Below are 25,044 nucleotides of genomic sequence, written 5' to 3'. Positions count from 1 at the left end.
ATACAAGGATTCAATAACAGTCCAATCATCTTATTTAGGGATTTTAAATATTATATCATTTATGAGCTAAATTCAATAGTAAGTTTAACAGCTTCATAGTAGATGAAAATATGAACGTTGATTTGCTCCAGGAATGTAGTTAGATCTCAAACCAGGTACCTCAATTAATCCCTAGTCGACTAACTGACTTTCTTTTGATCCTTAAAGGGTTTGGTCTTCTGCTACCAATGAAGGAATGGCTTATTAGAATCAAAACACTTCCAATAAAAATGAAGAGCGGTTTGATTTGAAGGAAAGGCTCAGGATTTGATTTGACTTTCTCTTCCGAGTTTCTATCCGATTTGGAATCGAGCATTTCCACTTTTTTTCCTCTTCTAATAGCTTCCTTCTTAATTAAGTAAGAAAAAGAAAATAAGGACAAATTAGGCATTTAAGAAAGAAAGTTCTCTCTCAGCGCTCAAAAGTTCAATTATTGCGCTTAAAAACAGCACGTCCCTTTTATTTAAACTTTTGCACCAAAAGTAGAGCAAAATTCGCTACTTTATTCTGTAAATTTGCTTGGCAAAGAAGCAAAGAATATGCTTTGAGAGAGATGATTTTAGAGAGAGATGTTTTAGTTATGGAAATAAAATGAATCATAATTATTAATATAAACAAAGGGTTGATTATAATCAAATAGGCAGGCCATAGGGACAAAAAAAAGTAAAGGCAAAGTTGTCAATGCAATTAAAATTTATGAAAATTGTTGTGTTAATAAAGAAAAAAAATTGTGCTAATGTCAGCTCCCTCTATTTTAATATTATAAATTTTAATGAGTGTGGTCTATGCTGCAAACGAATCGAACTTACTCCAGTTTGAGTTTGAGTTTGAATAAGATTCGAACCGAATTGGTTTAATTTGTTTCAGAACGAACTAATTCGAATCAAATTAATTGCGAACTACAAATTTTTCGAATTGAAATCAATCGAATTACGAGCTACATTTTTTTTTTGACAGCCCTAGTTATACTGGTAATTTATGCATTAGTTTTCTTCGCGCAGAACAAAATTCACACGGTTTTCTTTTATCTTTCACGAATTCACACTGATGAATTATGTGCCAGCTCAAGATTCTCTTACCTTTTACACTGCTGGATTGATTAAAATCATGGCATGGACCTAGTCAAATGGAGCTTATTCCATTGTTAATTTGTTACGCTGTTGAAATATTTTCCTATTATAAATTACCATTGTTTGCGAATCAATTTTGAACAAATTATGTCAAGTTTGAGTTTGATTTGAATAAGATTCGAACCGAATTGGTTTGATTTGTTTCAGAACAAACTAATTTCGAATCAAATTAATTACGAACTTTTTCCGAATCGAACTCAAATTGAATCACGAACTATGAACATTTTGTGCAGCCCTAGTGTGGTCTTGGTCCATTTCATGTTAGAGCAAAAAAAGAAAAAGGGAAGTGAGCGAGGGAAAATGAAAGAAAGACAGAAGCAGGTAAGCGATGAATTGAATGCGATATAAAGTTCAAGAAAGCCATTGAGAAGTTTTTTATATTCCTGAATATGTACTTAATTAAAAATGAAAATGTTTTCTTTAATAAGTTTCAAAAATAAATATGTTCAACAAATTATTGAATGTAATCCATTACTCATTTTTTTCAAAAATAAATACTTTTAACAAGTTATGATTGTGATCCATTAAATTCTAGATGTAGGCTCAGATTCTATTTAAGAAATTTTATGTCATTCATTTTGCATATTTAATAGGATTAACTGCATTATTTGTGCATTGTTACATATGGACGAAATACAATAAATGAATAAATAAAAATAAAACAGTTACTCTGAAATCGTTGTCATATTGTCTACTAAAATGGCATTGAATTGAAAAATTGGTGATGCAAATTAAGTGCTAACTTTTCAGCTTCGTCATCTTGTACAAATTATATGAATATATTAAATCATAACCAAGAGTGGATCGAGTAAGAGAAGCTACGAGGTGAATTGACCTTTCTTTATTTACAAAAATTGTGTAATTATACATAATTTTTTTTTTATATATTTTAGAGTGAAATACTATGAATACTATAAATTAATTCAATTTACGAAAATTTTATATAATTGATCTTTATTTAAATTTGATTCTCATACCTTAAAAGTATGGCTCTGCTTGATCATAACAATTAAACAAAAATCGACGTTCAAGTTTTTTTATTTGAAAATTTTATTTGAAATTTTTAATGCAAAAAACAATTGTTAGATTTATCAAGGATATAGTCATGAAACACTTAGCATTGGAAATAGAAACATCATTTCAATATTATGATTAAATATCTGTAAAGATGGTAAAATATGCTTAAGAATATGCCAATTAAATTGCAGATCAGCATTTTAACCGTTGTGACCACCATTACAACGGTTCATTAACCGTTAGGGTTTATCGGCAGCCAAACTTGAGTAAGTTGGCTAACCGTTGTAATGGTTCAGAAATTGTTACAACGGTAAAGGCAATATTACCTTATTCTGCTTCTCTCTATAAATAGAAGCAAATCAAGTTGGATTATCACTCTAGCTGCCCTCAACTTATTGTATAAATAAAAATTTTGGATTTTTAAATGATCATTAGAAAAAAAAAAAAACACTTGTGACTTCCATTTGATGGAAATGAAGTGATCAGATTATAATTTTTTAGTAGATAGATTATGAAAAAAGTTACATAATTAGTATGATCACTCTTATTAATGTTGTACCATCATTTCTCTTTAATTAGCACCCTAATAAATCTAAATTAACAAACAACACCCATTCAGTCATATTTAAATTTCTATCACCCATGCATATTCAGTCAGTATACCAAATTAGAATGGTGAATATACTGGAGATGCGCACCAATTTAGTACGCTGACTCAGTATTCATCAAAAAAAAAAAATTTCTGTTTTGCAATTCATTCCGTACAGAAAACCCAGATTACTTATTGTGCTTCCCTGAACCAAAACCAGTGTCTTTCTTTCTTTATTTTATATTATTTTAACAAAGGTAACCTTGAATAACGTGAAAAGAAGATAGAATATCACTTACACAACACAAAAATAAGTATAAAATAAGAATAAAGCATAAGTATTGAGATGTACTTTTATTCACCACCATTTGAAAATGATGGTGAACAGAAGCATAAGCATTGAGATGTAAAATAAGAAAAAAGCATAAGCATTGAGGTGTACTTTTATTCACCCCCATTTGAAAATGATGCGCACTCCCAGTAAGTGGTGTGCTAGGGGTGATTAATGAGCGAGCATGAGCGAGTTAGGGTATGCTCATGCTCGCTCATTAAGTAAATGAGCGAGTTGTTAATGAGCAATTTTAAATGAGCGGATAAATGAGCGAGTTGTAAATGAGCGAGCTTTTAATGAGCGAGTTATGAGCGGCTCACGAGTTATGACTTATGACTCATAACAAAATTATATAGTGTGCCCACACATAACAAAATTTGTTAAAAGTTATCATAACAAAATCTAACAAATTGTCATAATTCATTTAAATAAAATGTAATAAAAATCCAACAAAAATATAATTATATTAAAAAATCAACAGTATCATCAACACTTCAACAATAATACTTTCACAGCCATCGTCCAACAAACAACAATAAAATATTACAAAAATCAACAGTATCATCCAACAAAGTGTAATACTTTCACAGTAGCATCAATAGACAACAATCAACATATTACAAAAATAAAATAACTATGCTCACTATCTATCAATCTTAATGAGGCAAGATTGATGTTACACAGAATTATACAGGATTAAATGTGGCAAATTCTTAATGAGCGAGTTATGAGCGAGTTGGGTCATGCTCATGCTCGCTCATTAAGTAAATGAGCGAGTTGTTAATGAGCGAGTTTAAATGAGCGGATAAATGAGCGAGTTTAAATGAGCGGATAAATGAGCGAGTTTAGGCGAGCTTTTAATGAGCGAGTTATGAGCGGCTCACGAGTTATGAGCGATTTACTCACCCCTAGGTGTGCATACTCAGTCGGTGTATTAAAATCGTGTCTTCTCAGTTTGTACGTCAATTCAATTTGATTTGATGTACAGATTGAGTATGCGTGGATGATAACAATTATAATATAGTTGAATGGATAGCATTTGTTTAATTCATATTTATTAGGGTGCTAACAAAAAAAAAGTTCGGTATGGAATCAGACCAAACTCAAACTCAAAAGAGGAAATTTCACGTGTACCCCTCAGAAAATTTAAAATTATGTATTCACCCTCTAAAATTTGAAATTACGTATTCCCCCTCCAAAGTTCAAATACTCTCAAATTTACTCATTTTATTGTCTTTTGTATTAAAACTCATTATAAATTTATAAAATATCCATTTTATACTTTATTAAAAAAAATATAAAGCCCATGAGACTCAAATTTTAATCCGAATAGTTCATCTATAGTTTGAACTGCTTTTGCGCGCAAGATCGACACAAATCTTGATGCGAACACACATGCATATTTAAGCGACATGCACATATCTTAATGCGGATCATAATTGCTTTAAGATCTGTGCATGCTAGAACAACACAAATATTGAAGCGATGCGTACATATCTTAATGCGATGCGCACGGATTAGACGGTAGAGTAATCCTTCAGATTTAAACTTGAGTCTGATGGGCTTTTATATGTTTTTAATAAAGGGTATAATGGGTATTTTAGAATTTTAGAATTAGTTTTAATATAAAAGGCAATAAAATGGGTAAATTTGTGAGTTTTTGAAGTTTAGAGGGAAAATACATAATTTCAAAATTTAGTGGGGGTAATACGTAATTTTGAAGTTTTTGAGGGGTATATGTGAAATTCCCCCAACTCAAAAAAGTAGAACACAAAGGAAAAAGCCAACCGGTCCGCTTGCCTAGGACTTGATCTTGGTACCAATCTATACTGATCAAAATCAAATCGCGAACCTATTAATGAAGCAAATTCAATGAAACAACTAGTACCATATAAAAGAGGCCATAAACTGGAAAGTCTTGACCAATTTGAAAGATCATTTGATGTAGTTGAGTTACATCACGTATGAAACTTAATTTTACACCAATATAAACAATGCTTTTTAATGCTGGAGCTCTTCCAGGATCAGCATCGGTAATGAAGATTGAAGTACACGAGGGTGTACAAGAAGCTGAATACTTATTGGAAAATGAATCATTGGATTCAACTGTACCACTAATCTTTTCAAAGGTGTTCTTAGTGAATTATTCGCGTTTCACGGTATCTTTTGTTTTTCTAAAAAGAAATAGAGGAGGTTTATGAAAAAAGAATTCGTATGTTCGTTTCTATTTGGTTTATCAAAAGTCCTATATCCAAAGCTGTGGCAATAGGAGTGTGATTTGGTAATACACCAATTTGATAAATAATTTCTTTTACTTCTGAATCCAAAATAATTCGATTAGGAGTCAGTACACAAAATTTTACGGTCATTTCTTCAAATTGCTCTCTATTTCACTTCTAAAGATATTTTATTCATTATATATATTTTTTTTTGCAAAAAAAAAAAAAATAGAGTGAATGAATAAGGATTTGTTTTATATTATACCATCAATATGAAAAGAAAAAAATGTCAAAAAAAAATCAAATTCTACGATATAAAATCTTCAAACTAAAATAAACAAAGCACAATAAAAATAAAACAAAATGATTTAAACCGAATAGAATCGTTGTCAATTTCACCCGCTAACGCGGCAAATGAAAACTTTAAAAGTTTTCCTTAGCATTCTCTCCTCTTTCGTCTTTCTCTACTTTCCCTTTTCTCTACCATGAAACCCCTCGTGCGGTGCACCACGCCATCGCCATCTCCGACTACCCCGCAAAAAAATTCCACCACTGGCACCGTGCCGCACGCTAGCAATGGTGATCTCGCCCCAGAAAATCCCTCCGAGTGCAGCAACAGTTACCGGGGAGACAAGGACACTATTGCTGCGTCTCCTTTGTCTTCCTCCTCTGTTTCTGTAAGCTCTCCCCAAGTAATCAGAAGCCGTGTTCGGTCGAGGGTCAGGCCTCGAGTTCTGTGGGCTCCACGTGCCATTGGAGGTGGTAGTGCGCATGACGATCTTGCCCTTCCTCTTGGGATGTCATTCGCCGCTGTTTTATCTCAGGTTTTAAACTCGGTTTGCTCTATGAGCTGTTAGGGTTTTGCTTTTATTTGCAAAATTAATTTATGATTGACTATTAAATTCTTTCTAAAAGTTGACTAATTGTAATGCCAATTCTCTTCTTTTATACTGTTATGGGCTAATACTGGAACAAAACAAAAAAAAAACATCACAACTTTTAGTTCATCTACAAATTTCACAATTAACGGACAAGTAAACAAGAAACAAAAAAAATATCAAATTGTGAGAAAATAAATTGATTTGCACTTTTATCCTCAACATTGTTTTCAAGTGGTTAACGTGGGTAATATTTTCTTGAATTTTCAGGTCTTGAATAAAAATAAGCAAGGAGAAAGAATACCTTTAGATCTCTGTTCCGAGGTACTTCAATTGCTACCTCTGTTAATTTTTTTTTAGTTCTAAGAATATCTTGCTGACCCTCTTGTCTATATCTCTGCAGATGTGTACTTCTGCTGTCAAAGAGTCTGTAACAAATGTAAGTTCGTTTATATCTCTCCTTTACCGTTATGCTGGTTTCAATACCAGATACTGATACCTATACTGAATCTAGTTGACTGGCATGGTACCAGTATGTGCCAATGGTAAATAAGCTTAAGAATTGTATCTTTATTGGTGTAACATTGGTCTGGTATCCTGTTTTTGGGACCCTATTAACCCCGATCCGGTATCCTGTTTGTGGGACCCTATTAACACTGGTCTGGTAGCCACTATTTTGTAAACTTGTATAATCAAGATTTTTAAGTCCGGCTTGATGTTCTAACAGGACATTAAATCAGAACCAGACTCAATTGATCAGGTTGGGTTGACTTCTTCTGGAGTTGCCAATTGAATTTGACTGGCATTGTTACCTTTACTTAATAGAAACTATATTGAGTAGTGTTAAAATGCCCCATTGTTTTTGTGACACAATTGTGTCTCACATCCTTATCTTTGTTTTCAAAGTCCAAACAGTCAATCCAAACCGCTCAATATGATCTCCATATTAAAATGTGCTTGGAGACCAAATTTTATATTTAATGGAAATTGTTTACTATCTCTTTAGATAGGTAGAAAATCACTGTTTTTGGATGGTCCATAATCTTCTAAAAAATAGTGATTTTGTACCTATCTAAAAAATAGTAAAAAACTTCCAAAAATATATAATTTGGTATGGAGATCATATTGAGTTGTTCGTATTAACTGTTTGGAATTTGAAAACAGAGATAATGATGTGAGACATGATTGGGGCACGAAAACATTGGGGCATTATAACCATACTCATTCAACTAATAGGTTATCGACCTTTTATTTAAACAGAAGCATGTGGTTCAGTAGTTCACCACAAAGGCTGCTATGTGATTCTGATCCACCAGTGGGCCCAGAAAGCTTGACCTGAATTCAACCCTTGAATGCAATTGGTTTGCCTTAACTGATTTGAGGTGGTCCTGGTCAACCTGATGGACAGAGCCAACAAATTACTAGCCTGATACGCTATAGTACCAAGTGGTATAGCAATCTGTGTTACCTTATCTGTTTTCCCTTTTATGATTTTACACTTAAAACTCTTTTCTTCTATTTAACAGATAAATGGTGATAAGTATGATCATTTCATGAGAAATTTTGAGAAATCATTTAGAAGCACGTTACAAACTCTCCATCTAATAAGCCGTACATCCATCCCAGACCAAGAAGAAAACACATCTTACACCCCCTCTGATGGTTGTGATAATGTAAATATCTCAAACCACCGCACAGAGTACTCTCATTCGATACCACATCCTCCCTTGGTCCCCACAACAAGCACCCAAATAATCCTGCATAGTAATCTGTACAACCAATTATCAAACATTTCTAGGAATAGCAGCTCCCAAAATCATGAAATTAATCACCATATTATATCCACGTCGAAGAGATCAGTGACTGAGCAGGTGCGCTCTAACAACCTAAAGGAGTTTGAAATGGGTCTAATTATGAAGAAATTGGAGTTGAAAATGTCCCAATTGGAGATTAGTTCATACTCACACATGCTGGAACGGGTTAAGGTTGGAATGGGGATGGCAAAGGCTGTGTTTAAAGAAGAAAAATTAAAAAATCAGATGGAAGATGCACGATTTTCAGAGCTTGTGAAGAGTTTTATTGATGTGCTTGTCACTGGACTGATAATTATGTCAGTTTGCTTTGGTTATGGCACATATGCTTTCTCGTACCAGCGAATTACAGAGGTTACTGAATCATGTTCAAGCATTTCTAAGGTAAGTAACTGTGATTTGCTTTTGTTATGGTAATGGTTATTTCTTATGACAGTTTGTTTATGACTGCTGCTACTCGTACCAGTAGGTGTCATAGTGGACGCCATTGAATAATAGTATGGAAGAAGACAGTTTGGATAATGTGTTCCGACTAGGGTTGTTCATTGATCCGGTTTATTTGGTTTTCAACCAAAACCGACAATTTTTGGATTAAATTGTTCAGTTCGGTTGAATTTTATAATTACTGTGGTTTTTTTTATTTGGTTCGGTTTAATCTCTCTTATTTCGTTTCAACTAGACTAACCAAAATTTTACTTGATATTTATTTTTATTTTTTTGATGAAAAATGAGGATCTGAGTCCTCATTTGTTGATATTTACTTGAATCTTTTCGGTATTTAATATTTTGTTTTGTTTCATCTCTCTTATTTTGGTTCGACTGATATATCTTGATATTTATTTCTATGATTATTAAATGCATTTGTGTATGTATTGCGTTTTGACCTTTTGAAATTTAATCTCTCTTATTTCAGTTCAATTAAACAAACTGAAATTTACTTTGGGTTTTTTGGTTCGGTTGTTATTTGGTACACAAGTTTAAGTCGGTTGGTTCAGTTCAATTTTTTAAAATTGAATAAAATTTTGGTTTGACCATTTTTATTTGGTTATAACGGAACCAATCGTTTGAACACCCCTAATTCCGACATAATATTTTGAAGGGAAATATCGAGGTCTCATGTTAACTTCCTTTTTCAGGAATCAAATTCATGGTGGTTCCCAAAGCAAGTATCCTTTTTCAAGTCAGGATTTTTCTTTTTGCAGTGCCATCTAATAGCCTTCACCCGTCTTGGTTTTGGCATTATAATGTTTCTCGCACTCGCTTGGTTAATCATCCAAAAATCATCTTTGGCGGGACCAAACATGCCGATCACTTTTAATGTTATGTTACTAGGTGGATTTTGCGGCTTTACCGGGAAATGGTGTGTGGACGCACTGGGTGGGAACGGCTTTTGCTGGCTCATTTTCTGGGAAATGCTGTGCCTGATTCATTTTCTGGTAAATGCATTTCCAGCTACTGTTTACGGCTTGCTTTATGGACCTGTCAATGTTTCTCAAGGGATAGAGGTTGCAAGGAAACCTTATTGGGTTGGGAGGTATATGTTGTATGTTATGCCATTGCTTATACTGCCTGTGTCGGCCGGGCTTCTACCGTTTGCTTCGGTTTTTGAATGGATGGAGCACTTCAGGGAGGAAATAAGACTAGTGAACGTAGGTGAAGAAGGTGAGCTTTGAGATTTTTTGGTGTGTTTGTTTTGTATAGATGCGGTTTTAACTTAATGTTGTTGAATTGTTTATGGTGCTTTCCTGGGTAGGGAATTGGAGTTCTGGTGGTGACGTTTGCCTTTTGAATATATTTATCCTGTGCAAGCTGTTACACGGATCCATAATTTTCTTGGTGTAAAAAGGAAAATGAAATAATCTACAACATACACAACAAATTGACTCTACAAATCGGGTTAGGGACTGCCCCGGTATTTTGTGACAAGCATAAATCAGCAAATTAATTAGAGAAACCTACATATATATTATGAAGCTCTCTGTTTCTCTTCCTGACCCTGTTAACGCAGCAGGACCTTTATGCGGGTCCCACAAACCCAATACCACCCCTACTCCTTCGACGCCTCTATCTGCACCTCTCCACACCTCTCCCATGATCCATAAACCCATTTACAACATCCACACTGTCATCAACATCATTATCATCCCCATCATCATCATCATGGCCATCCAGCGAATATGCATTTGCCAAATCAGCAGGACTGTTCCCAGTAGCCGGTGTAAGACCAAAACCTGTGCCTTCTTCACTAGTTTCGCTACCATTATGAAATCTCATTAGTCGTGCCCCTTCTCTCAAAAGGAAATAAAGTATACTCCTATTAACACCCCCTTCTCCCCCCGTCCACACCCGCCCGGTTGCCAACCTCATTGCCAAGTGGGCCCTCCTTGTCATAACTATCGTCGTCATTATCCTCATCACTCTCACCCATTTCAATAACATAATCCCCAAAGACAACAGCATGAGGCATCAACGACCGAATTGTACTAATCATATCCTCTCTCTCTCTCTCTCTCTCTCTCAGTAAACAACAAATTTTTTGCTTTTTTTTTCGATTTGATACAAATTATTTGCTAAAGGTGAGTATCATGTAAACTTCACCTCAGTAAAAGAAAAAAAAAAAGAGTGCCAGCCAGACAGCCAGTTGCTGCTTGAGATTGTTTCTTCTACTAGATCAAGATAAATAATGTTATTAATTGCTAGACCAAGAGAAATTAGGTCCTGCGGTCATTCATATTCCATTGCAAAAGAAATAATATCAAAGAAAAGAGGATATCAATTAGGCTTAGATTGTGAAATCGATCTCTTTAACCAAGAAAAATATATATATATTACAAATAGCTCTAACAGCGGTGGGAGGGAATTCGCATCCTTTGAGATATCTCATATTTTGCGTGACCTTTTAGAAAATCTCAAACGTTAAAATATGTTCTGCACGAATCTCAAAACTCAAATAGTACTGGCCCCTACACTATCCCCGAATAGGCACCGGACACGTAGGTCACGCAAAATATGAGATATCTCAGAGGATATGCACTCGGGGGGAGGGTGGTTTGAAGCGGAGTTAATAGGGTTCAAGCCTTCACCTGCCTATGATTTTTAGTTTTGATATGTTTTCCTCTTTCATTTAACTTCTGTATTGCGATATGTGCTTATTGACTTTTTTTGATGAGCACATCACACTCTAACTTTGCTCAGTAAAAAAATATGCTTGCTTGCGTTATTCTTGTTTAATTTTTAGAACTTTTTGGCGAAACTTTATTAATTATCTATTGGCAGAACTACCACAATATTATTTGCATATTTTAATTTGTAGACAATTTTATCCTTCATTAATTATCCACTTTAAATGTTATTTCTCTCTCATAAATTATTGTATCTTGTATATGAATATATCACTGAATACAAAAACGGGTTCTGGTTTGATCCAAAGGCATCTGAACAGGATTTCTATCCAAAGCCTTCTTAGGCCACACAATCATATATGATCAAAATTGGTAGAATTAATGCTAATTAACATCGTTAGCTTTTCTCCTGTTAAACAAAAAATAAAGGAAATGACTCCTTCCTCTCTATCTCTCTCTCTCTTCTAATTTGGAATCAAATCCATAGTAGAGCTTCAATGAAAGAACATTCTTCTCTCCTTTTTCGTTGCTAATTTAATCTTTCTATAAAGTTTTCCTTTGTGTTGTTAAGTCACTACCACCAGGAGCCTCTCATCTCTCGAACTCTCATGCTTTCAACCCGACCTTTCTCAATGTCAGAACGCAACTTGGCGTACTATCTCTAGTCGAGATTGTGCACTCATTTCTTCTCCTATAATAAAGAAAAATCAAACTAAAAAAGATGCTATTGATCGACGTCGCTAATGACAAAGAAGTATCTACTCAAGCTCCAACAACAATTCTTGCTCCGATCCACCAACTATCAAACTTGACACTGCCCCGACCGGCGACCATTCAGCAAGTACACTTGCCACTTGTCTCTCACTCTAGCATTGGAGATGAAATCACAATTCTCCATCCACAAGGTAAATTCTTCAACTTTTAGTAATTATAAAAAAGATCCTCATGTCTAAACCAGTTTTGCATTGCATTATTGTTAATTCTTACTTGAAAATGATTGGACCAATTAGGTTTTGATTATTAATTGTTGAAATCAACTTTATTAAATTCGAGTACATAGACCATGATCACCTTAGAGGTGCGAATGTTTTGTTTTTTATGAATATTGATTCATACTTGAATTTTGACCTCTTGTTTAGACAATGAATCAACACAAAAACTGGAGTATAAAGAACAAAAAATTGGCATGGAATTTCCAAGTGAGAATGCAGCCTACAACACTACAGCAGAACGGATTTTCTGCGACCGGTATCAGCGACCGGCGTCATTTCCGGTCGCAGAAAATCTATTTTTTTTCAAAAAAAAATATATAACAAAAATCTGATGCGACCAAGATTTTCTGCGACCGTATTAGCGACCGGGGCCACCCCCGGTCGCAGAAAGTAATTTTTTTTTTTTTTTTAAACGCTGAAATTTTTCGATAAAAAAAAAGGGCGCCAGCGTGACCTTCTCCGCCAAATCGCCAAAACCCTTCTCTGCCAAAATCCTTTTCCGCCAAAACCTTCTCCGCTGATACGAAATCGATCGCCAAAACCCTTTTCCGCCAAAACCTACGAAATCCTGTCTCTTCTCGAAAATCGTTTCTGTCTCCGGTGCCGATCGGTTCTGTCTCGTCCGGCGGCTCTCCCTCCTCCGGACTCAGCCGCTCCCTCTTGCGACATCAGACGCGCCTCACAAGCCGAGCACCTCTTGCCTCGCCCCATCCCTCTCACGACATCAGACGTGCCTCACAAGCCGAGCACCTCTTGCCTCACTGTGTTGCGCTACCCTACCTCCTCCCTTTCGTATCCAGGTAATATCTCTCTATCTCCTTCTCTTACACTTGTTTAGATGAAATTGGTACTGTCTATTGCAATTAGTTGTTATCAGTGACTTGGATTCTTTCTTAAAATTCTCATAAATAAATATAGGAAGTATTACAATTATAGCCTATAAATCTCCTCTGTATATGTTTCTATGACAATCACTTAATAACCATGATTAAAAATTTCATATCTCTGACAATTCGTTTGGTCATTAACTCTAATTATTTTAATATTTTTTTGTCATAAATTTAAGTTTAATTGCATACCATAGCATTACATTACTTAGTGCTGGATCAGCACCTATTTTTCTGGTAATAATTACAGTTAATATATTTTTATGAGAATTGCTCCAGCACAATCTAAATCAATTTATTGATGACTATGATTAAAGTGTATTGCACAGACATGCCTACTGGTTCAGCTGAATTTCAGTACAGGTTTATACCAGAATCATGCCTACTGGTTCAGCCTCATGGAAAAGATCGAAATAAAAACATGTAATGATTGGTACAATACCAATTTGATGCTAGATAGTTCCAGTCAGAACATATACCTATTGGCATTGTTGCTTTATGTTAATTTTTAATATATGCTTGTAGGGAGATAGATTGTTGTTGCAATGTATATCTATGCATGGATTGGATGTAAAACAGCGAAACTTGGCCATTTATATGCCGCTGCTACCACTCGGCCCGTAAGTAACAGAAATTATTCGCTTCTTGTAGTTCCAATGATTTTATACTCAATGTATTTGTACTGATTTCATAGTCAAGGGTAACTTGCTGCTATATAAGGGTTCGATTAGCTTAAACTCATATTTTTTATTTGGCAACAAAGTAACTTCTTATTTATTATTTTGCACATTGTAGCTTGATGCACTAGCACAAGCAGGAAATGAACCTGTACATTCTATCTCTCTGCACATTTAAGTCCACCACAGTTGGAAGGTTTGGATGTTCTAAGCCTTTAGCAAAGAGAACCAGTTTGGAATTTAATGGTAAGTAGACAAATATTGTTTTGTTAGAAGATCAGTTAAAAACTAGGAGCTAAACTTATACAACTGCATGTGTACAGGTTCTGATGGTGATGAGAGACAAAAACAAAGCCAAAAAAGCATTGAGGAAATTAACATGGCAAAAAATGGGACCCCGAAAGGTAATTTTTCAAATCATAGACATTTTACAGCACTAAGTTATTAAAGATGTTTAGTTAATTTGTTTGGTGAAGTTTAGTTAATTTGTCTGATGGCATTGAGGTAGTTTTATATCTTTGTTGAATAATTGAACTAATTTTTGAAATTGTTGTAAACCATGAAATTGCTCTCTTGAGCTTTTTTTTTTTTTAATTTAATACTTTCAGGTAAAGCTGAACCCATCTCTTGTAGATGCCTGACTATGTCTGACATCATTTTCCAAAATAAACTAAAGTCACAAGTCTATTTAGCTGAAGCTTGTTTCCCATCCAAGATATAATTTGGAGATTTTCTCTATATGTTTGTAGGAATAGCAAGCAAGAACAATTTATATGTTGCTTTATGTTGTGAAAAATACGAGGTAGAAACAACAGACATGTGTTTATTCTCCTCTTCTAGTAGAGTGTGTAATATACTCTTTCTTTGTATGAAAAGATTATGTCAATATACTCTTGCTTTGATCGATTTTGTTTGATTTGAATGTTGTTTATATTTTGTATGTTTAGATATTGTTGTTTACGTTTGATCGATGTGAATGTTTGGTACGTGTGGTACCAATTAAATGGCAGAAAAGTAAATAACAAAAAAAAACCTAAAAAAACTGACCGAACGGTATCAGAGACCGGTTTTTGACTATCAGCGACCGTTTATTTCGTCGTAAATATTTTTTCTGACGTCAGCAAAAATTAACAGCGACAGAAAAAAATTGGTCGCAGAAAAAGTATCAGCGACTGGATGACGTCATTCAGCGACCGGGTTATCAGAGACCGGAATTAGCTTTCTGAGACCGGTATAATTATCTGCGACCGGCGACGTGACTATCAGAGACCGGAAAACCGGTCTCTGATAGCCTTTTCTGTTGTAGTGCAAGTTCTACATGCAATGTCTATGCATATCATGTTGGTTTTACTATTCGAATAAATATTATTCGAAAGAATGAAAGAATATATCGAGTGTACTTACCATGAGAACTTTTAATTATAGCAAAGAGGATTATTATAGAGAAATATCCAATCAAGAACAATCAAAGAAAGAGCACTTAGATGTCCGTAGAGGTTGTAATGCATACATGAGAATAAATCTATCTAAAAATGGTGTTTACATTGTGAATATTTTTTTTAAAAGCAAGCATATATATTATACAACCACTCCATAAAAAAAAAAAGCTTCTAAGGTCACAAAGAGACACCTCCTTATATTTTACAGTAATAGCATCTTTCTTTTTTATTTTGAATGAATGCTTTTAAATCTAGTATATGTTATTGATGTACTGTAAAATTTATGAAGAAAAACCATCATTTTTTTTTTATAATTGAACGAGTGCTCTTAAATCTAGCGTATGTTATTGATTTACTGAAGATTTACTGTAAGCCACACGAGTGCTTTTGAACCTAGCTATTCACATTCTAATTAAAACCATCCATCATTTTTTTTTATAGAAGCTCCTAGGCATAATTTCATTACAAAAGAAACATAACATCCGGATTTATAAGGTTTAACACTACAACTTATATATATATATATATATATATATATATATATATATATATATATATTTTGTAAGATTTCCCACTGAAACCAAATAGTTCATGCAAAAGTCTAAACAATGCTAAAAGCAGATGATCAAAACACTACAAAAAAGCAGAACTTAAAACCCTGAAAACAAAAGACCTAAACCAGCATAAAGTTTTGTATAGGACATAGGGCAAATTACAAAACATAAACGATAGCAACAACAACTAAAGATCTAACGACTTGCACCAAGCATAACAACACTAGCAGAAGAAGAACTAGTGTCATCTGAAACTGAAGTAGTAGGCAGAAGACCTGTAGCCCTATCAATTGCATCAATTTCCACTCGGTCCCTCAGGTAATCCTACAGGTCCGATCCGTCTAGATCAAGTCCAGTGTCGTCATCATCGTCCGATCCCAGCAGCAGGGAGTTTCACTACAGCTTATATAAATGATTAAAAGATCATACCAATTTCCTAACCTATATCAGATGCTATCCCATTATATGGTTGCTGCACAAATATGTAAATCTTGAGCGTCTAGCTACAATTGTAACTCCATTACGTGAGCAACATTGTCAGTTAAACCAACAGCAACTGAATGTTATGAAAATTTGTGAAAAATAAAAAGGTGTTATGGGAATTTGCAACTACAAATTGAAGTTGAAGAAACATTTGCACAAAGCAAAAATTGTTTGGTAGACAAAATAAAAAATAAATTCACTATATGCAGGAAGAAATATGTTAAGAACCGAGAATTAATAACACAAGGAAAAACTTTAGAGAAAGATTAAATTAAAAATGAGAAGGAAGAGAATAATGTTCTTTTATTGGTGCTCCGTTAGGGATTTGATTCCAAATTAGAAGAGAGAGAGAGAGAGAGGGGGGGGGGGGGGGGGGGGGGGGGGGAGGAGTTGGCACACTACTTTATTGGGTAATTACTAATTTGACAAATTGATAAGTATATGTGCCAGTTCTTATGGCAAGGTGTTGGTAATAATAGAAAAATATGTGTTGGTAATAATAAAGAATATTGTTTTAGTGAGTTGAAACAGAACACGTATTACAAAGGAGTTTTGAGGGAGGGAATATGAATATTAAATTTAAAATATATGAATATTGCTTTATTACTCAAATGTGGGGTGGAAACTTAAAAGACTATTCATCACCTTTGGAAGACAAGAATCCCCCACAAATATTCCTCCAATCCTCAAAATAATCAGTTTTTCTTCATTTTGGAAAGCCATATTGAAGCTGGGCAAGAAAGCAAAGTTTCCTTTTGGAATGATATATGGTAATGAAAATTGGAGTTAGGCTGGGGTGCTATGGATAGCATAGTGGCCTCTATGCTACGGCTCAATATTCAAGTTTTCAAAATCCAAACGGTCGATCCGAACCGTTCATCTTATTCTCCATATTAATATCTGCTTGGAGACCAAATTTTATAATTTTCTGAATTTTTTTACTATTTATTAAGCCACTTTGAAAATCGCTAATCCAACGGTTTTACTGTTTTGTGCAGCCACCGTTGGATCAACAATTTTGTAAAATACTTAATAAATAGTAAACAAATTCAGAAAAATGTAAAATTTGGTCTCCAAGTAGATATTAATATGGAGAATAAGATGAACGGTTCGGATCGACTGTTTGGATTTTGAAAACTCGAATATTGAGCCGTAGCATAGAGGCCACTATGCTATCCATAGCACCTCAGCCTAACTCATGAAAATTGTACTGTGGCCACCAATGTTATGTATGTGGGCCTGATTCTAGGAGTATGCGGGGGGTGGCAGGGGGGCGGCAGCTCCTGCGAGCGGTGTCTGAGGCTACGAAGTCAATTGTTTAGCCCGGAAAATTTTATTTTCAGAGAAGTCAATTGCATGAAAATCCTTCAACCGACGGTTCAGATTAGTCAAATTATCCATTAAGATGTGTGGTCCAGATTAATCTGTTTTTCGCACCCTTTCATTGGGATTTGTATTCTATATATGCATTAAATCTCTCTGTAATTTGTTGTAACTGACTTTGAGAAATAGTGGATTTTGTTTGGCGAGCGGCCGTGGGTTTTCTTCCCCTTGAGAGTTTCCCACGTAAAAATCTGTGTGTTCTGTTTGTGATTCTTCTCAATTTTATTTCTTTCTGTGTTGTGTAATTGCTCTCTGGTACTCAAATTCTCAACAACCAGGATCCCTTATTTGTATTGGGTCAAGTAAAAGTGTAGAATGGTTGCAAGCTCCGACTCATGTGCAATGGAGACCTCATGATTTGTCAAGTTTGGCTCATATGAAACTAAGGCTTCAAGGTTGTGGGCTTCTTGTCATATTCAATGGGGTTTTATGATTTGTCAGTTTCGGTTCAAGTGTAATTGGAACCCTTGGGACCCGATGTTTTGGTCAAGAGTTGTTGGAGTTTTAGAATTTGTGCATTTCAAGTGTGATGTAAAAGCTTTTGTTTGATTTTGTTGATTTTTTATCACTTGCCCCTTTATTTACCACTTTTGGTTTGTATTTCTTTCTCTTTTGTTTTCTCAGAACTGAATTGGTTTATTGAACATCATTTTCAGAATTCGTAACTTGGTTTTATTTTTTATTTGGTGAAACTAGTGGAATCTGATCTATGTCTCGAGATTTGATGAAGGCTTTAATTGAGGACATAAAGAGATTCCAACCAGAAATAAAAAAAAGGGAGCAAAAATTAAACTTTTTAGCTAAAACAGAGTGAATTCACATCCTCTCCAGTAACTGATAAGGGAATCTTTTACAATTACTAGATCTGAACCGTTTTTTTAACTTGGCACGAATCGCAAAGCCCAAAAATATTGCCTCCTATTGCAAACCGAATACCAAACTAGTTAAAATTTAATCTCAAACTGTAAAGTGAGGGTGATCCTCTGCAATATCGGAGAGAATACAGATTCAAAATCGAGTAGGGTTATAATGGTACGTAGGTACCGGTAAGAAAACTCATTGGATGCCCCAAACAACAAATCTCTGCTAAATTCAAAGTATGGCAGAGATGATTTATTTTTCATCTCAGGTAGAGTAGAGTAGAACTAGGGTGTTCTTAAGCTCATCAAGTGTGTGGTGAGCTTAATTCTATTAAATTAGCTTCAAATAATAAATTCGAACCTTTGAAATCGATTTGCTTCACGTGTGATGAATTTACATGTAAAGCTTTTAGAATTTTAAATTAATTTTTTGTATAAAGTCAAGTAATAAAAAAGTGTTAAAAATGAATACAATAAAATTAATTTATAAACTTTCTAATTTTGACTGCTTGACTTTTTACATGTAAATTCATCACTTGTGATGTAGATAGATTTCAACTGCTTAGATTTATCGTTTGAAATTGATATAATATATTTTGGAGTTAAGTTCATCAAACACCTTGGTTTTTACTCTACCAAGTAACATGATTAGGAGGATTTATAGGAACATTTTCAGCAATTGATTTGGAATGAGGGATTACTTCTTAATGATTTTTTTTAAAAGATAGTACTGTGTAATTCATTTTAAGGTTTTCTTGAACTTTTATGTCCAATTAAATTCATCGCATATCTGCTGTTTTCTTTTTTTTTTTCCCCTGGCTAATGATTTTAACATAGCATATTTGGCTTCATGCTGCACTGTTTTAATTATGTAATCTGTGCACTACATGAAGTCAAAACTGCTCTGTTAAACAATTTTACCTAAAAAGTTCAATGGAACTCTTAATTTTTTTTAGTTAGCACTCTAATAAATCTGAATTAAACAAACATAAATAATTCAGCTATATTTAAATTCCTATCACCTATGCATATTCAGCATGTACCAAATTGAGATGATGAGCAGACTAAAAATGCACACCAATTTAATGCACGACTATGTGCACCAACTTTTTTTTTGTTTCTGTTTTGTAATTCATTCCGTACAAAGAATCCGGATTACTTATTGCGCTTCCAGCCATAAATCAAAGCCAGTGTCTTTCTTTCTTTATTTTATATTATTTTAACAAATGTAATCTTGAACAACGTAAAAAGAAGATAGAATATGGGGTGTCAACGGGTATGGTAAGGGTCGGGTGGAAGCATTTTCATACCCATATTTGTCACAAATTATTCTTATCCGTACCCTATCCTTACCCGTTACAAATTGCCTTATCGTACCCTACCCTTACCCGTTGTAGTTGTCGGATAACGAAACGGTAGCGGGTAAATAACGGTTAATACTTGTATAATAATTATTTTTATTATTTATTAAATAAAACACTAAGACACATTTCTTTGTCAAATATATAATCACATTACGAATATGAAAATTAATTCCAACTAAGTTTTTTTTTATCAAAACACAAATTCAAAAATTCAAATATCTTTGTTCTTTAATTTTAAAAAAAAACAAGCATGCAAATAAAAGCAAGATGGTCAATTGTTCAAGTTGGAAAATTTAATAAATTTTGTTTTCCAATATCAAGAGTAGTTGCCAGTTTGACTGTTGGAGATGGATAATAATTCCATGCTCATTAAGATATATAATATATATATAATTTTTTTTATAATTATCCGATCGGGTAACGGATATGAAATAGGCTTTATCCGTACCTTTACTCGTTTTGATAACGGAAACAAATCTTTACCCATACATGTACCCGATAAGTTTACAAAAAAAAAAAAAAATCTTACCATATCCGTCTTATTGAATACGGTACGAGTCGAATAAACGGATAAAAGGATGCCATTGACACCCCTAATAGAATAGTACTTGCACAGCTAGGGCTGTCAAAAAAGCTCGCGGCTCGTGGCTCGCTCGTGGCTCGTCTCTAGCTCGCTCGGTAGTGGACCGAGCTGTTAACGAGCCAGCTCGGCTCAGGCTCGGACCAAAATAAACGAGCTGAGCCAAAGGTCAGCTCGGACCGGGCCAGCTCGGCTAATTAAGCTACAGTGGATTTAGGGTTTAGTCCCGTATAATTTTAAGTCCAGTCTCATTTTCAAAGGCGCAATTATGCAAAATTAATGTATTTTCGGTTTGGGAAGAAAGGATATAGACTTTAGTTGCTTGAAGATGTGCCTGCTGGACAATTTCTTAAATTTTTTGAATGGGATTTTTTTTTTTTTTTGAATTTGTATAATATCTGCCCAATAAAGCCCAGCGAGCCAGCTCGTCAGCTCGCGAGCTAGCTCGGGCTGGCTTGTCACAAGCTGAGCCAGGGGTTTTGGCTCGGGTGACCTAGGTCCAGCTCGCTCGGTCCAGGCTCGGGCCAAAATAAACGAGCCGAGCTAAGGCCCAGCTCGGCCCGAGCCAGCTCGTTTACAGCCCTATGCACAGCACAAAAATATGCATAAAATAAGGAAAAAGCACAAGCATTGAGATGTACTTTTGAAAATGATGCGCACTCCCAGAATCCGTATCACCTCAGGTACCTGAGTTGCAAGTGTCAAATTTGGATTGTTCTTCTTACCTGGCACAAATCTCAAAGCAGACCCCCTATAGCTTCAATAGGCACCGAATCTAATTTGAATCTACTGAGATTAATCTGGACCATCTGTTTTGTTGGATTGTACCTCAGGTACCTAGGGGAATACGGACTCGTAAGTGGTTTGCATATTCGTATCAAGTTGGTATGCCTCTTGATGTCTCGTTATTTGACCTATTATTCCGACCAATTTCTGTACCAAAATCTATGTTTTAAACCACCAAATCTTCTATATTACATTGAATATCTATAGAATGTGGTAGTGCTGCGCTTTTATTCTCATTTTGCAGAAAAACAGGCAAAATCAGGGAAGTTGTTGAATTCTGAAGCTCTACACGCGGGTCGCGTCACATCCGAAGCGGGCCGCATCATACCCTGACGCGACCACAGATGCGATCACTCAACACTCACGCGAGAGACACGGACACGCGGGCCGTGTCACACCCGACGCGGGTCGCGTCAGCCTTTTCCAGAAACAAAAAAAAAGGAAATAGAGGCTCAATGAAGGAAAGGTCAGCCAGAAAGGCTATAATACGGGATTTCTTGCTAGAGAGGTCATTCTGCATTTTCTAGAGCAAGAGAGCAATTCCTAGGTTTTGGACTTGACAGTGAGCTGGGAGACAAAGTTGAGAAGCGAAAGACGCAAGTTCTTCACGGATCTTCTTTGTTGTTCGAGTTTTGTCATGGCTATTTCTTTTATCACTTGTTTTATTTGCTTTTTGACCATGTCTGAGTAGTTTATTTAGTTTCTAGGATTATGATATAGTCGAATACTCTGTTTTATATGCAAGTTGTTTGAATTTGTGTTGAAATTTAGTGTTTGCTTGCTTGTGTAGTATTTTAATTGTTTAGTTTGAATTGTTTGTTTCTGATTGGTTTACTGTTAGATGTTGGCCACATCTAGCCTTTATTAAGACCTTGCACATTCATTCAACCATAACTAAGTATATGAGGTAGGTCTGTGAACCGAGAGGTGAACTTTCTATTAATCGAAAGATAGTAGATACCTTTAGTAAACCTAGCAGGTAACTTAGGTAGTAAGACCAACAGATGAAAGGTGAGGTTTAGAACCCTGAGAGGGTAGAAATTGCAATTTCGTTACCGAGTTTATTAGACCAACAGACGAAAGGTGAGGTTTAGGAACATCAGGTACGGTCAATAGAACACTACACAAAGGAACAACACAGAAATAGGTAGCTACTGTATCAACTCGAGGGCCACGCAGGTCGCGTACGAGAGTACGCGGGGTGCGTCTGGTACTGAAAGGCAGAGTTGAAGATGAAATCAGAAACCCTGGAAACGCCTTAAACCAAATTTTACTTTCTATCATTTTCATTATTGCTATTGAACTTAGGAAATTAAACAAACCAAATCAATCTTTTCCAACTTCTAGTACTTAATTAATTTAAGTAAAGTCTAGTTTAGATTTGAACCGTCCTGTGGATCGATACCTGACTAAACTATACAATAGGATTGTGCACTTGCAATCTTAATCGGAAGTTAATTCAAGCTTTAAAAGGTACAGTTGTACTAAAACTTTGTGATTAACTTTTGTGCGAACACCTCTTCAGTCTGCGCATCGAATTCACATCTTCTCAGGTTACCTGACTGAGTAGAATTGAATTGGACGGTCTGAAATTGAATTTTTTTTTATCTTGGCACTAATCTCAAAGCACAAATAACAAGGCCTCCTATAGCCATCCCGAAACCACCAGCTGAAATTAAACCTGGGTTGTCCATTTCAATTGTCTTGAGTAAGGTACCTGGGAGGATACGGATCCATGCACACCAATCCAATTTGATGTATAGACTGAGCATTAGGGGTGGCAAAAAAATTCATTGTTTGTGATTCAATTTGAGTTTGAATTGAGTTTAGTTCGATTCGAAATTAGTTCGTTCTGAAACAAATCAAACCAATTCGGTTCGAATCTTATTCAAATCAAACTCAAACTGGATATAATTCGTTTGAAATTGATTCACGAACTATTTAAGTTCGAATCTCAAATAATACAACTAATGGATTCAACCATTAATCTTTAATAATACAGGAACCAAACTTATATCACAGCTCAAAATTGTTAATATAATGGTAACTTATAATATGAAAATATTTCAGCAGCGTAACAAATTAACAATGCAATAAGTTTCATTTGACTAGGTCCATGCCGTGATTTTAATCAATCCAGCAGCGTAAAAGATAAGAAAATCTTGAACTGGCCCATAATCCATTAGTGTGAATTTGTGAAAGGTAAAAGGAAACTGTGTGAATTTTGTTTCGCGAGAAGAAAACTAATGCATAAACTATTGGTATAACTAGGGCTGCCAAAAAAAATTGTAATTCGTAATTCGATTGACTTCGATTCGAAAAATGTGTAGTTCGTGATTAATTAGATTTGAAATATGTTCAATTTGAAATAAATCAAACCCAGTTCAATTCGAATCTTATTCAAACTCAAACTCAAACTAGAATAAGTTTGATTCGGTTTGATTCGTTGCCAAGAGAGCTGACTTAGCTTCATTTTGTGGTGTTTTAGTTTAGCTATACTGTGAATTGTATGACTCTCCAGTTTATTTAATGAAACGGGGTTCAACCTTTTTTCAAAAAAAATACTTATATCTAATCTAACTAACCTCTGGTTAGTGATTTGCAAACGGGCCGGGCGGACCGGGCAAAACTCGTGGCGGGCGACGGGTACAACGGGTACATTGGTACAACGGGTCGGGCATTATGGATTTTTTTTCAAAAACCCTACCCTGCCTGTTTCAAACCAGTGCCCGTCTCGGGTTCGGGGGCAGGGCAGTCCGGTCCGGTCTGGGTTCACGGCTAGACCGGGTTTTTTTTTCTTTGTATACCAATAAATTATAAATCAAAATTCATTTAAATTAAAATTCATTTGACATGGTTGATTAATTTTAAGTAATCAAAATTTATTTATTTTAAGTGATCACTTTCCAGTTTGATTAATTATCCTTGCTCGTATCTTTTTATTTTTTATGAACATAAATACTTCACAATTTTCAATATTAATTTTCAAATAATAATATTTTTTTATTTCATATGTTTTTTAGTTCATTTACGTTTAAATTTAAAAATAGTTATATCCATTTAAAATTGCTTATGTAATTATATCTTTCCTATAAAAATAAATAATACATATATACAAAACGAAATAAGAAAATCAAAAGATAAAAATTTCATTTGTTGTGAATTAAAGTTATAAATGCTCAATTTTTGAAAGTAAAAAACTAATTGAGATAAATGAAAGGAAAATAACATTGAAGTAAAGGAAATTACAACTAACAAATGATAGCTCGCGTTTGAAAGTAAAAATAATACAACGTCGAGATAATCCTAATCGGAATCAGAGTTCCACTGCTTCTTTCGTTTTCCCTTTTGCCTGCTTCGTTTAGACTTGTCTAAGGCGCAGGGTGGGCATATAAAATGCTTGAACCTTATATCCTCCCTTGTGCGTGCCGGGTAGGCGCTAATGCAGGAAGGGTGGAAAGCTTGCAAACATTCCACGCAACATAACATCTCGCTCCTCTTCCCATATTGGTGACAGTGATTGCAAAAATTCACATTTTCTTTGTTTGCATGTTGTTGGGATTTTTCATGAAGGTTCTCGAGGTTTTCTTCTTTCATAAGTTCCTCGAGATCTCTTGAGCGGAAGTAGAGGAGGGCTCACGTACGAGATTCTACTGTGTTGGCACTCATTCTTAATAGAATAAATTCGGTTAGAATTAATTAATGAATAAACTAATGAATATAAATTCGGTTAGAATTAATAATGTTAATTGAAGTGAATATTTATATTTATATTAATTCGGTTAGAACATAAATCTTCTTTGAAATGAATATTTATATTAGCAATTCTTCATTAGTAATTCTTCTTTAAAATGAATATCTTTTGAAAAATCCAGGGCCATTCCAATACATCACCAAAATAAT

At 34.8% G+C, this 25,044-nt stretch overlaps 2 protein-coding genes across 2 annotated transcripts in view; both read left to right on the top strand.

Moving 5' to 3' along the window:
• Positions 1 to 18,052, top strand: part of LOC144553317 (Tetratricopeptide repeat (TPR)-like superfamily protein) — a 41,982-nt gene extending 23,930 nt beyond the window's left edge. Inside the window, exon 6 of the transcript XR_013511354.1 lies at positions 17,947 to 18,052. The gene's annotated coding sequence lies outside the window, so the exon portion shown is untranslated. The remainder of the gene's footprint in view (positions 1 to 17,946) is intronic.
• LOC144553316 (protein CPR-5-like) lies at positions 5,690 to 9,829 on the top strand. The gene is made up of 5 exons (XM_078301420.1): positions 5,690 to 6,149; positions 6,474 to 6,527; positions 6,607 to 6,642; positions 7,730 to 8,398; positions 9,151 to 9,829. Exons 1-5 carry the CDS (start codon positions 5,811 to 5,813, stop codon positions 9,685 to 9,687), a joined length of 1,635 nt encoding a protein of 544 aa, XP_078157546.1. The 5' UTR covers positions 5,690 to 5,810; the 3' UTR covers positions 9,688 to 9,829.
• Positions 18,053 to 25,044: the final 6,992 nt, after the last annotated feature.

This window comes from Carex rostrata, chromosome 4, assembly GCF_964058835.1.
Source record: "Carex rostrata chromosome 4, lpCarRost1.2, whole genome shotgun sequence".
Classification (NCBI taxonomy): Eukaryota; Viridiplantae; Streptophyta; class Magnoliopsida; order Poales; family Cyperaceae; genus Carex; species Carex rostrata.
The sequence above is the reverse complement of the archived record's forward strand: the minus strand, read 5'-3'. Positions and strand labels throughout refer to the sequence as shown.

Excerpts from the sequence above, each read along its gene's own strand:
- LOC144553316 (XM_078301420.1), top strand. The coding sequence starts at position 5,811 with ATGAAACCCCTCGTGCGGTGCACCACGCCATCGCCATCTCCGACTACC. Across the intron at positions 6,643-7,729 it reads TCAAAGAGTCTGTAACAAAT|ATAAATGGTGATAAGTATGA; the intron begins GTAAGTTCGTTT and ends TCTATTTAACAG. Across the intron at positions 8,399-9,150 it reads CATGTTCAAGCATTTCTAAG|GAATCAAATTCATGGTGGTT; the intron begins GTAAGTAACTGT and ends TTCCTTTTTCAG.